At 33.2% G+C, this 15,300-nt stretch overlaps 1 protein-coding gene across 1 annotated transcript in view; it reads right to left on the reverse strand.

Moving 5' to 3' along the window:
• Positions 1–11,329, reverse strand: part of LOC117335371 (low-density lipoprotein receptor-related protein 4-like) — a 137,373-nt gene extending 126,044 nt beyond the window's left edge. Inside the window, 1 exon segment of the mRNA XM_033895327.1 lies at positions 11,190–11,329. Within this exon segment, the coding sequence (XP_033751218.1) occupies positions 11,190–11,235 (46 nt within the window). The 5' untranslated portion in view covers positions 11,236–11,329.
• Between the last annotated feature and the right edge of the window lie 3,971 nt (positions 11,330–15,300).

The following is a 15,300-nucleotide window of genomic DNA, read 5'->3' on the forward strand; positions in this document are numbered from 1 at the left end:
TGTATCAAGGTATTTTGAAGACATTGACATTGAATCATATCATGTTACTTTAAGAAAATTTCCTGTAATATAAACCTATATATAATGTACAACTGGTAGTGATTGTCAAGCCTGTTTTCTTGTATCACAGTTGCTGTTTTGGTACCATTTCATTTTAAATTTTGGGCAGTCACCTGAAGACAACAACAGATTGAGAAATTTCTTCAGTGAAATATGGTAGAAATTGGGTCACAATATGAGGTAAACTTATACAATGAGATACGGTATTAGGATTGGCCAGGTAAGTCGATGGCCAACAAAGTACAATATACTTACCTGAGGCATATGATGATTACATCTATATAGACACATTGATGAGATTTATATAATACAGGCATAATTATTCCGGATTCCCAGCAGTCTGGGCCATATAACATCCAGTTTAACATTGCATTGCATGCTTTTATTATGTTGACACGTTCAAAAGAATCTTAAGAGAAGATTTTGAGGATAAAAACACAGAAACATTAACCACATAATATGCATATACCATGCAGTATAATTACATACAAAGTAAAATTAACTTTAGAAATTGGCTCTGGCATCATACACTGTATAACTGTCAATGGTATCCCAGACACATTTAGGATTTGTAAATATTCTGTTTTACAAGGACACACAGGGAAGAAAAGCAAAACAAAATCCTGCAAAATTTGCTCAATCCAAATACCAGAGCTTGCCAGCTACGTACATCATTGCAAAGAAGTTCCAAGTTTCTATTTTACTTCAAAATGGAGGGGAACATATAGTAATATGTAGGATATAAAAGGAAAACAGATTTCCCTAAGTAAGAGCAGTGATAGCTCGAAAGCTAGGGTAACTTTTGTAAGATTTTATATCTACTTCCCTTTTTCGGGATATTGATCATTTTGCACTGTAGGCAAACCAAAGATTCAGCCTAACAAAATGATACCAGGTAATTACAGTATGGGGAATGGGAAGGTGAGGGAGTGAAAACCATTATGATGGACTTGTCCTCATTATAATCAGTTAGCATGTCAAGGTCAATGAAAGCTTCTGTGGAAAGAATATGTAGGGCGAGGTCTAATAATGACACCACATACAAACACTGGGTAGATGAATTTGACAAGGTATACACCTTCATGCTCCTAAAGTTTACAATAAATATCACATAACCAGGAAAACATTAACTAGAATGGCCATCTATTATTCAGTCCAGTAGTTGTCAAATGAAATATTAAGATTTATCTCTTGTGAGTCTGAAACATGTTCTTATAATGACACATGGGAAATCAAGTAACTTTCACTGAATCCAAACAGAAAACCAAATTGGATTGAGTCTCACTCTATAGTAGCAAATCAGATTTCCGTAACTTTATTACAGATTACCATGGAAAGGTCACATCAGATATGGAAGCTTCATCTAATTCAGGAAAAATTGCATACCTGTGAAAGGGTACAGAATTAACATTGATCTTAGGTTAAATTTTGTTAAATGGTAAATCTCATTCTTATACGTTAATAGTTTATGCCAAGCTTGAGGTCATCATTCCTGATTGGTGAATAAGCTGAAAGTTTCAGCGACAATGTAACACAAAAATACAGGCACGTGACTGTTTTGGTTCATTCGGAAGATGTTCCAAGTTAACCCCATCAATTTGGAACTTTATTTCAGACCAGCAGCTACTGCTATAAATGGGTGAAATAAAAAATAAAATAAACCCCAGAAGGACAATAAAGCAACTTTATATTTTAATGATAATTGGAAAATATTCCCTGTTTTTAGCAGTAAAACATGGCACATGTCACTAAATACATTAATTTGATAACTATTATATAATGAGGAAGTGTAGATACCTGAAGTACAATGTTTATTACCCCTGGGAATTACCATCATGAGAAGGGAGTAAGCTATACTGCTGTAATGGCAGGTCTCCTATGGAGCCAGTCTATATCTACCATAGTTGTTTGCTACTTTCTGTGAACTCTACCAGAGGAATCAATGTTTATCCCTGTTTTGTATGCATGGAATAATTCCAAGAATGTCGACTTAGCTGGGATCCCTGACAATGCCTCTACCATTACCCTGTTACATTCCCCTTAGTACAGATGTATGTTTCCTGCTACAATAAACAAAACACACTCTATCATGCAATTGGATGGTATGATGGACAACCATTTTTTTCCTCCTCCTTGTCAGACTGGTATTTATCCACCAATTGTATACTTCTGTCATATCTTACAGAGATTTTAATTGGAGACATCCATAGAGTTTCTCTCTTATGTCTAAAGGAAGCATGATGGAAATAAAAAAAAAAAAAAATTAGTTTATCACTACAGGTTTTGTTTTTTATGGAGAATAAATGAAAATTTATACCTAGAAACTACCCAGCTTAAAACCATAAAAGAAAGTCCCCGCAATTACTTAAATTATATAATTATTAGCTTCAAGAAAACTAGATATATACATGTATATCAATGAGACATATCTCTAGCATGCTTGTGCATTTAACTGCACATTACTATGTTATTTCTAGTTGTTTGTAAGGAAGACCCATATCATATTTTATAATTAAGATGATTATGTAAATTTCATAGTTAAAAAACATGATTTATAGAGTACAAGCTAATCTCTAAGATTATCATCAGAAATTTCATTAAAATACTTTGATTGCATCCAAACTTTCTTTGTTCATTGAATTATAATTATATACATGTGCCTCCTACTGGCAACGTCTCACATCTAACAAGCTTAAATAGCATTTAATAATTGTGAGGAATGTTTCTATAAATCCTTAGAAGAACCAGCCTGCCATCCCTTCCAGACATCTTAAAACAATCCAGATCAAAGAGTGGCCTGTACTATTATCATTTGATAAGGTTGTAAGTTTGAAAAAAATATCAAATTAAGCAAAAATAATAAGAACTCCCTCTATAGACTTAGGAGATTCACCTTGATAACGTATCCGAAGGTTAACAAAATCATCTCAGCTGAGTGGATATTTTCGGACCCCTTACAGCTACTTTTTCACCCTTATCAATAATTACATAAAATATTGTCGCCACCATGTTTCATGGACGCAAATTTGTTTGATATAATAAGATAAACTCCTTGTAAATCTGCGGGTGAAATGTCTCCTTCAACTTGAATAAAAATTTAACTGGTCCAATGTTGTTAATTCCTAAAACATTGAGACTCAAGAATTCGAATGCAAGACAATAAGTACCAGAATTAAGTCGATTGTGAAACGGAGAAGAAAAAACTCTATTGCCAATCACAGGGCTATACAAATAGTCTCCAGTGCACTATGCTGACAGGAAATGAATTACCCACGTTCCTTTCATGAAATTAGTCTTGTGAGAAAAACAAGCTAATTCAAAATTTGCTTGAAAGGGATATTGAAAAACTCAAAATCAAATAATTTAAATAAATCAATAAGTGAAAACGAAGATTTGTTTAAATAGAATAAAAAAGGTCAAACAGAACCTATGTAGACATGCTGTAATCAACCGTATAGGTCAGGACCATGCTCCTAATGTAAAAAACTTGGACAATTAAAGAGTGTTATGATTTGCACCTCAAACACATAGTTTGAGAACTGTATAGGACTTAGGACCCTTTTAACTGACAGAGATAAATAATGAAAGGTAACATCACATCCACAGACCAGATGTATGGACCAGATGTTCTTAGCCTGGTATTCCCCCATACTACACCCAGTACACAGGGTCATTCACCATCCTGGTACCCCCTTCAAACAACTTAAACTGGGTCAGATCTGGATGACCAACCAGTTCATTTTGTCTACATGGGGGGAACTATAGACATTCCCAAAAGTTATATGGGATCTGGAGATCCACCATATTTCACATAATTTTCTGCCCTTCTTATTATAATTTAATGGTTTCCGTCTTGCTAACTTACATCAGGGTAGCTGTTTTTGTGTACTGTAGAATATACAGTCTAATGTTTTTTGGCTGCAGAAGAATTAACTGTAAAACTATGAAATCAAACCAGTACTTGTGGCTGGTACTCACAGTATAGCAATGCAAATTACTGACCTTAAAAGCACTACTAGTCCATGTGCATTAATCTGACCGAACTGATTATAGTCTTATAATGAGGGTAATTTCTGAACTTAGTTTACTTACAACTTTTTGAGTTAGCTTACCAAGATTGATTAGTCTAATATTTTCTACACTAAACCCAGGTTTAGCTCGATCCAGGAATAAATATCCAATGATTAAACTTTGTTGAGCAATGGTATAATTCAAAGTTCAACCTGCCTCTCTCTAGTCTACATGTACATATAAAGTAATCACTTGTTATATTAATTAGCTCTATCAACCAATAATGTGTTTGGCCATTTCGGTAATGTTTTCACAAATACGAATAAACCTTCATTCACAAATATACCAAATGAACAAGAATAGTACAGGTTTTTGGAACTTACGGTTTAGAATAACATTTAAAAAAAAAAACTTTCATAGCAGCTAGGTTTCTGGTTGTCCTCATCAGGACAATTATCCCTCAGCTTTCTTAACAGACTCTAGAGAAATAAACCATGGGTCTTGGGGAACCCAAAACATGCTGATATCAGCATACTTTATACCACAGTATAAAGAATTATATAAAGAATTGCTCTAGTCAGGATATGATTCAGGGTTAACGCGCTATTCTACATGGTACAATTCTTCTGTGTATTATATATGTTATTAACCCCTATTACAGTCAGTTGCTCCAGAGTAAAGGAATACATACAGACTAATGTTGTCTGGCTACCTCTTTAGTATGAATTCAGATGCTGTGATATGCACATTCCATAATATTTATGAAAAGTATATATATATCACATTTATGCTTAAAAGAAACTGACAGGAAAGGCTAAAATTGGTCAAAAAATATATATACTCAGAGATTATGGCCAGAAACCATTGTTGATTCATATATATATATCTTATAACATTGAAACTGATGAAACCTAAACTACATAACCCTTCAATCCAGGCTTTTAGGAGGAAAATTCTCTAGACATGAAATTTCTACTGATCTTGGAACATTTCTAAAGCATTGAGACTTCAGTTTTATGACTTCTTTCAATATATCCCCACTTTTAGATATGGGTCAAAGAAGTAATATAAACAGTATAATCCAGATAACACTGGATCCTCACATAAATGTATGGAGGATACGAATTACTTGAAATTATTATATGGGGCAAAGAAGTAATTCAAACAGTGTGGACAATGAGGCTTGTTAAATTTTCGAGGCAATCCGCTCCTTTATCAAAACACAAAAAATATATATACAATCACATAATATGTATAAGAAGTACTGGAAATACAATACAATAAAATACAATAGGAATAATGTTTTAGTAACTGGAGAAACAACAATGAACCCTTCGGCAAACGTGAAATATTTTTTCTGTGTTGCATGTGATCATTGGTATCATAACTTAATCTTATAGACTGAGGCATGAGTAAATTCAGCTAGATCAACTGTCGATGAATTTCTGTAGCTGCATCTTCCCATCAGATCATTAACTCTGTGTAATATATAATGCTATGGTAAAGAATCAGGACAAAACGATGATGTATTCAAAAGTGAAGATCAGCCTACAGTGATTATTGTGATCAGCATAGTGATGTATTATTTAAATTCAGGGATGTCTGAACAAGATCTGTGACTCATCCAATCTGCATTTTAAATAGACAAAAACAAGTGAAAATTAAGATTTGACTAATATGTATATATGGCCATTAATCATACTTCAAACATAAATTAGAATTAAATAGAACATATTAATGCAGGAACAAATTTGTTCAGAAATATAAATCATCATTCATAAGATAAAAAAAACAATAAAATTCACGCTATGCAGTGATCATGAACTGCACCCAATGACTGTACAGTACAATAATTACTATAGCTCCAGGATTAATTAGAACTAATAAATTTGTTTGAGTAATCTTCATTACTGAACAGTTCAGTTATCCAGCAGACCAATATTTAATTAGTAAATGCCAGGTTTACAGCAGGACTCTAAAGTTTATAATTGTAATTATTGTAATATTGCTCTAAGTTTATCTCATCGAATATATATCTACCCTGTGTTAATCCTGGAACTTCATGTATATTTGATGATCAGCTACTAAAATACCCTTGCCCCTGTGATGTAACTATTTTCATATATTTTTCTGGTCAGCTACAAGTATCCTAACCCCTGTGGTATTTGAGCCATTTAGTAACAGATGGCAGACATAGTGACCTGATGGACATTAATGGGGTATTATAGTGGTGTGTGTATGGTTGGTATACTGATACTGATATTTCTATGCTTCTGGCTTTTATTGATACAACAGTCATTCAAGCATTAACAGACCTGATAACCATGTGTTTAGGCTTCCCGGTTTTTGTACTATTGTATTTCAAAGCAAAAGCAACAGAAATCTACTTGACTTTTACAGAACAAATTGTCCAGCTAAAATCATACAAAGGATTATCTCCCCTAGTTTGAAATTTCAGAATGAAACATATTAAATCTTAAAATATATTACATGCATATACTGTGTAACATACAGAAAACAAAGGAGTGTCTTGTGTTCAGATTCTCCCCTGGTAGTACAGCCTTCACCAGTGGGGAACCTAGGCGCAATGCTAACCAATACAGCTAACATATAAATGCAGTCTAATAAAGCTTCAATGCATTTTTTCATTACTTAATATGCATGCAAGTTTTTTCACTATTATCCCTATCAGTAATTAAATCAGATCTGTGCTATAAATACATATAAGATAACTCTTACATAAATCTACCATGATAATATTTAATCATAGCAATTACATAAATTTGGTTACATAGGAATTTTATCTTTTCATATGGGTGGACATTTTCCTGTGTGTCAGTTCAAAAGTAGTTGATTTACTGTTCTTGAGTACACACAAATTACACTACATCTGGAGGTGTCAATGTCACTTTATCAAAATTATAAAGAATGATTTAAGAAATGTAGAAAAAATTGTTGTTTAGATTCTATTTTCTCTCTGTCATTGCAACCATTGCTATTTTCCCGCTGTTTTATGTACAGAACATGTAAAAACCGAATTGCAATATGATATAGTGATATATAGGAAGCAAAGGAAGGCAGTTAGGTCTTATTGTGGAAGGATACCAGAGAACCTGGAGAAAACCCGCCAGGTCGGACTGCTCATCCAGCCCCCATTTTATTTCAAGTTCGATGGATCAGAGAACCAAACCCAATCCACCTACGAGAAAGGTGTGTGTGTTACCACGGTGACACCTGACCATCCTAATATGCTTTTAAAGAAACAGTTTTCTTGATTGTACAGATCCAACAACCTGATGCATACTGCCCATATAAGCAACAGGAATTCATATAACTGAAGTTTATTATTTTCAATGATCTGAAGGGTACATGGTATGTATATACATGTATATATGCTTGATCTATTGAGTGGAATAGCCAGATAAAATTCAATCAATGTGGTGCATTTGATATCGGTATGCAGGAGAAATTCAGACATGCCATGAAAAAAGCATGGTAGTTTTATAGGAGTACTCATGTAAACTGATAGATGTCTGGTTATACGGGGTCCAGTTCAGAGTCAGGATGCGTGGATCTCCAGAACAGCATACAAATCAAAATACTTTCTAAACCATTCAAGTTGACAATGAGAACAGGAAAAGAAATATGTCCAATTTAAACCAAGGTCAATACTTTAGTTTACATACTGTCAAGATCCAACAGGCAGGCCATACCCTAAATCTTTAATCACTAAACTTCCCCATAACTGACAACTGTACCCAATCAAGGGCGCTCTGGCCAAGAGAATCAGATACACAAAAATTTGACACTGACAAGCTATCAACATTTTGTCCCCCACAACAAATTGAGAATGCCATACACAAGGTGAGAGTTGTAACCTGAATCGGGGCATGCCCCCCTCATTATCTAAATGGGGAGTGTAACTGGTAGTCTCCCGGTATAAAATCCAGTACGCACAAACCATACATCAGATAAGATTTTACAGTACAACCTGTAGATCTTAATGGGCTGGCAACACTTATAACAGTAAATTTAAAATGCTTGGTTCAATATAATACCTAACTCAATTTTTTCCTGAGTCAGAAGGAGTCAGCAGACAGTTTGAAATAGATATGATTGAGTCCTTAGAATCTGAATTTCAATCAAGTAGTCTGCGAAAACATTAAACAAGATAGTATTCATTACATGAATTTGATCAATCCAACAAGATATTTTCAATTTATTTTCAAAATAATTTTCTAGTCTCTGTTTCGAGGACTTTACTTAGTAAACTCCAGTAATGTCAAGTATTCATGCTCACAAAGAATAAACAAATTTTAGTTGATAAAACTTATGAATGTAAAAATCTATGTATTTTTCCTGTGCAATTGCCAACAAAAACTTCATACAGTATCACAAGCATATTGTGAATATTACAACAGTACACATGCTTTTTTCCAAAGTGAATTATTTTTTGTATTGAAGAATCTATTTTAATACATAGTTTTTGTACAGCATTTTACTTCATGGTTCTGGATTTCCCTCAATAATCAAACAAGATTTTATTGAAAAAGCTGCACATTTTGTACCAAATCAAAAAACTTAAAAAAATAAAGAATTGTCTTATATATTTTTTACACAGATGGACTTCTTATTATCAGCTAATTATATGGCTTATTGTTCGACAATCATAGACATTTTTTCAAATTTTGTGAATATATTAAAATATTTCCTCAACAATTAAAACAAAGGTAATGAATACCTTTAGCACATTTAATTTTGTGACAGCAGTGTGTTTAACCTCATAAACCTGTGCTAGCTATCACCCTGACTTCTCCCTGGGACTTCAAATAAACCTATTTCATTTTCTATCATTAATTCTCAAGAAACAGTATATTCCAGACCATCACATGGTCGCATATGCATTCAGGAGGCAGCTGAACGACTAACACAAAACACTTTTGTCAACCTAATTTTCTAACCAAAGAAAATACATGGTATGCCTTCAACTTCAGTTCATGCTTCAATACAGATGCACTGGTTGAACCCTTGGTAAACTTTGTGAAAGATCCGAATGAGATATGTGAAGCCTCTCCTATCTAGGAATAAGTATCTGAACCACATATATTAACTACGATAAAATGTTGACATTATTGTTATATGTGTGTGTGTGAAGTTATTCCCTACTTAAACCTTACACTTTTATCATCAGTAAATCTATGACTTTGTCATATTTAAATTAGTTTTGCAGCATTAGAATTATTTGCACACTGAGCAGATAAAGTCATCATGAAAAAAGGCTGTAGCAATTCAATACCATGGATGTATTATAATACAAAATGTAACAAAAGATATAGAGCTACCACATTGTTGTATTAAATTATAATTAAAGAGGAAAATGTTATAATGACAGTACATGTACAGTAACTTACCATTTATATAAATTATAAAATGTATGTATTTAAAAAAAAATCAATTAACATCATATGTACATGCATTGAACACTGATTAACATCAGCTTCATATAGATATTTAAAGGACAATTCCTTGACTTGTCAATGTTGGTTTTGAGCACATTTTATATCTGATATACACTGTATATCTTACTTCAAATTGATTCCATTTTAGATTTGATGATTCCATTAGATTTGATGATTATTGAGTTGCATTGTAATATTTGTAGTGATACCTGAGCTTTAACACAACAGCGAGCTCTAGATTGATCAATATCATGACAAAGCATGCCATTTTACGATGAGTGACATCATGAAAGTATACAAGTACACACAGGGATTACATAGTACTTATAACGTAAGTTTGTTTATGATAATATACTAAGGATAAACTGTGACATATTGAGTAATCCACATGTTTATGTGTGTCAGCAGAAGTTTTACTATTCTAACAAACATTACTACATACAAGATAAATTAATTATAAAAGGTCACCATAATTACAGGCATGCATCCCTGAAATCAAAGAAGAGAACTCTGAATTCATTATTAATAATAATAAATTCATATTTTACATTTATTTATACCCATATGACACACAAGTGTTTTGTATAGACCTGCAAGCCATTTATCCACTGCTCCTTCCAAGTAATGTTGCTCATAGAGTGGTCTGTACTAGAACCAATTAGCAATTATAACAAGACTGTCATGCATTTCGGACGGAATAAAAAAAACAATATTTTACTTCAAGAATCAGTTGTCATGTATGTTGGTACATCAATGCATGTAGCCATTTATGGTAATAATGCAAAATCGTATTGGAAGAAGTGGTTTGTATTAATTGACCAATGGTATATATTCATATGGATATATTTGCTCTGCGACAGCAGTCCATCTTCTATAGATTTAAATTTCACAGTAAGTCACTAATGCTGTTGGTTCGGTGGAATATTTAAAAAAAGAATTCTACAAGACTGCAGTTTTCTTTGAAAACCAAGAAGAATATATATATCTGCCCGTTATAAATCAATTTTCTTCATTAATGAATTTAGTCCCACATGGGGCAACAAAAAATACGTGGAATAGAGGAGCCAAAAAGACAGGTAAATGGACATGATTTCTTAGATCATATTTTTTACAAGTGCTTGTAACGTTACATTCTTTAGGCCTATTCAATTTCTTTAAAAAAATCTATGTAGATATGGTGCCATTAAGAAATAACCTTTTTTTTTTAGCTGAAAGCCTGAATTAATCTTTTAAAAGATATTTTTAACACATCTAATATCAGCTTTTTCAAAAAATATTCGCCAAAGTAAAAAGATAGGGTACAATTATCTTCATCAACAAGCATTGCATTTCCTATAAAAGATGGATAGTCGGCTTAGCATCGCCATCGGCGAGGAAGATGTGCAATACACAACGTTGTGTATTCCAGCAAAAGTACTGCATTTTCCTGTTTTCATTAATAACTTAGCATGACAGCAATGGTTTGTCACTACTATCAGTCTATGTCATCACGTCGAAGAGGATAAATATGTCTGGTATAAGTTTCAGTGGCTTTGTCTAACTAAGGAATCAGTGGCCTCAAACTTAATCGCACACTGAACTCTCTGATACTTTCGATCGTGTGTGTTCTGAGAATAAAGTCTGCATATAAAGTAATTCCAAGGTTTTTGAGGCACTTACCGTTAAAAGTGGTGCATAGTAATACCACTGCCACCAAAATCTTCATTTTCGCATCTTAGAAATACACAGGCTCTCATTTCAGAGTAAAAACATCCAATGTACGAACCAATGTTTACAACTTTTTCACTGCTTGTAATCAGTGCACAGTAGATCAGATTGGTTACGTTAACTTTACGGATCCACTCTATTTCAGTGTGAAACGAAACGAAATCAACACTACCGGCCTACAGTGTCCTTTCTGATCTATCAGAGTTACTCCCCTTCGTTTCACTCCAGTCATTAGCGATAGGCCTATAATATGCTTTACCAAACCATATGCATAATTCTATAAACAAAAAATAATTTAAAAAAATAATTAAAACAAGTGAACTTTTTCGTTAAAGAGTATCAAATGCCTAAAGTTTGACAGCCTGTGGGGACCAAGAATATCAATTTCAATTTTGAAAATTGTTCACATAGCCACATTCTTCAACATGATTGTTAATTGCACATTATTTTCGAGTCTATCTTGAGATATCGATGCACTCTTATCATAATTAGATATTCTTGGCTTATTAAATGGTTATTGATGCAATGGTACCATGGTTTATTGATGTTATAGTACCATGGTTTATTGATGTTATAGTATCATGGTATATTGATGTTATAGTACAATGGTTTATTGATGTTATAGTACAATGGTTTATTGATGTTATAGTACCATGGTTTATTGATGTTATAGTACAATGGTTTATTGATGTTATAGTTCAATGGTTTATTGATGTTATAGTACCATGGTTTATTGATGTTATAGTACAATGGTTTATTGATGTTATAGCCTAGTTTATTGATGTTATAGTACCATGGTTTATTGATGTTATAGTACCATGGTTTATTGATGTTATAGTACCATGGTTTATTGATGTTATAGTATCATGGTATATTGATGTTATAGTACAATGGTTTATTGATGTTATAGTACCATGGTTTATTGATGTTATAGTACCATGGTTTATTGATGTTATAGTACAATGGTTTATTGATGTTATAGTTCAATGGTTTATTGATGTTATAGTACCATGGTTTATTGATGTTATAGTACAATGGTTTATTGATGTTATAGTTCAATGGTTTATTGATGTTATAGTACCATGGTTTATTGATGTTATAGTACCATGGTTTATTGATGTTATAGTACAATGGTTTATTGATGTTATAGTACAATGGTTTATTGATGTTATAGTACCATGGTTTATTGATGTTATAGTACCATGGTTTATTGATGTTATAGTACCGCGGTTATTGATGTTATAGTACCGTGGTTTATTGATGTTATAGTACCATGGTTTATTGATGTTATAGTACAATGGTTTATTGATGTTATAGTACCATGGTTTATTGATGTTATAGTACCATGGTTTATTGATGTTATAGTACCACGGTTTATTGATGTTATAGTACCATGGTTTATTGATGTTATAGTACAATGGTTTATTGATGTTATAGTACCATGGTTTATTGATGTTATAGTACCGTGGTTTATTGATGTTATAGTACAATGGTTTATTGATGTTATAGTACCATGGTTTATTGATGTTATAGTACCATGGTTTATTGATGTTATAGTACCATGGTTTATTGATGTTATAGTACCATGGTATATTGATGTTATAGTACCATGGTTTATTGATGTTATAGTACCATGGTTTATTGATGTTATAGTACAATGGTTTATTGATGTTATAGTACAATGGTTTATTGATGTTATAGTACCATGGTTTATTGATGTTATAGTACCATGGTTTACTGATGTTATAGTACCATGGTTTATTGATGTTATAGTACCGTGGTTTATTGATGTTATAGTACCATGGTTTATTGATGTTATAGTACCATGGTTTATTGATGTTATAGTACAATGGTTATTGATGTTATAGTACCACGGTTTATTGATGTTATGGTACTTGTTTGGCTTTCAGGAGTAGTGTATAGTGGAACTGGGCTAAGGGCCGTGGGCCAAAAAACACTCCATTGCCAAGAGCGTCGGTCTACAGTTAGTCTCGGGTTAGAGTCCCAGTCTGATATTTGGTGCCCAACTAAAAATACCCACGGTAGTAGGCATGATCTCTTGTTGGGCTTCGGGGTCGAAGACTTTGTTGAAGAAGGGTGGAATGTATTGAAACTGGACTTGGCTTAACGCCGATGGCCAGATAACTAAAGAAGTGAGAGCGCCCGTCTACAGTTCAAAAGTCCCGGGTTCGAGTCCCGGTCGGGTCGTTATATTTTCCCTCATTACATTTGGCGCCCGACTAAAAATACCGACGGGAGGTAGATATAGGATCTCGTATGTGGCTTCGGGGTCACGAAGATTGTGTTGAAGGAATTTCATGTGTTGAAGGAATTCCATGTGTTGAAGGAATTTCATTTGTTGAAGGAATTCCATGTGTTGAAGGAATTTCATGTGTTGAAGGAATTCCATGTGTTGAAGGAATTTCATGTGTTGACGGAATTCCATGTGTTGAAGGAATTTCATGTGTTGAAGGAATTCCATGTGTTGAAGGAATTAAATATTTGATCAAGCGTATGAATTAATTTCTCGAACCGGGAAAGGAATATATCTGTAATTGGTAGAATAACAATATTAATGTTTCCGTAGTCGCCAAAACCGCTCACTGATACCAGAGACACCTATTGGACGATTTCTTTTGCTATTATTGTTTCGTACCTATAAAGTTTAATAATTCAATATCATAATTGTTTTGCATCAATGAAGAAAGAGGCTCGAAGACCAAGGGTTTGAGATCTTTACATTAAGTATATTGGCTTAGTAAGTTCAACGCCAAAACAAGAAGTTAGAAATAGATTCTAAGTGTGAATTACACGATTTTACTTACTTGTGGGTGGAATCACACGATTTTAGAGACATGTCTGTGTAATGTACACGGTTATAGTTACATTTCGATGTTATGCAGTTTTAGTTACGTGTGAATGTAATTTCAAGGTTTTAGTTACATCAGAGACATATACTAGTATATGTCTCTGGTTACGTATACATGTGGGTGTAATTATACAACTTTGTTACAAGTTAATGTTGATGTCCTCTGTCAGTATTGATATCATGCCTTGACAGGTTATTGTATTCACAGATATACAAATTATTAATGAAATGTTGTAATTGCCATACAAAAAAAAATAGGCCTTACTAAAGCTATATCAGGAACATAAAGTAAACATCTTTTACTTGTGTTCTCAAAAACTCGATCTGTCGAACATCGTATTCTCAAAATCTGACGTTGGTAATGTATTTGAATTCAATAATGACAAGTAAATAGTATCTGGTAGAATTTAGGTTATTAACAACCGAGAAGTAGTCAGTTATCGTACGTTGCTTAATTAGTCGACGTCCCCCTTCTCCCTTCCCCTCCGTCACGAACCTAAGTCCTCTCAATATGCAAGGTTAAGATATTTGGCCATCATGAATTTTACTATGGATCTGTGATTGTAATATTATATACCAAGATTATGTAGAATTACAACAGATATGTATGGGACACATTGAATAACAGCCCCAGTGATTGTAATATTATATATCAAGATTATGTAGAATTACATCAGATATGTATGGGACACATGAAATAACAGCCCCAGATAATTTTTAAAATTGCATAAAACACCCGTGCGGTTGTAGTAGTGTCCAATTTTGACACGGACTTAGATTATAAGGTCTGCCACTCAGTGTCTGGTGTTACAGACCAATGCAATACTTTCCGAAATATCTGTCAAAATCAGAAAAATACAGACACTGTAGAATCGGACATCTTTTATCTCTATATCACATGTGTACCATATACTGTATATTTGGCAGTTTCTTATTAATTACAGGTATGCGTTTCGTTTCAATATAAGAATTGAAAATTTTACGAGCAGTCCATTCTCAGAAGTGGGTTAAAATGTTTTCGTAAATAGATTATATCAACAACAATAAAATGACACTAGATACAGAAGATATTGCCTTGGGTAATTTAATTTTGTATTTATATGATTAATCATATATGATATGGATAATTATAAAGAATATATATATAACTATACATTATACGAAAACAAAAACAGGTACCCGTGCTAGCTTTAC

The sequence above is a fragment of the Pecten maximus genome, chromosome 10, assembly GCF_902652985.1.
Source record: "Pecten maximus chromosome 10, xPecMax1.1, whole genome shotgun sequence".
In the NCBI taxonomy this organism is placed as follows: Eukaryota; Metazoa; Mollusca; class Bivalvia; order Pectinida; family Pectinidae; genus Pecten; species Pecten maximus.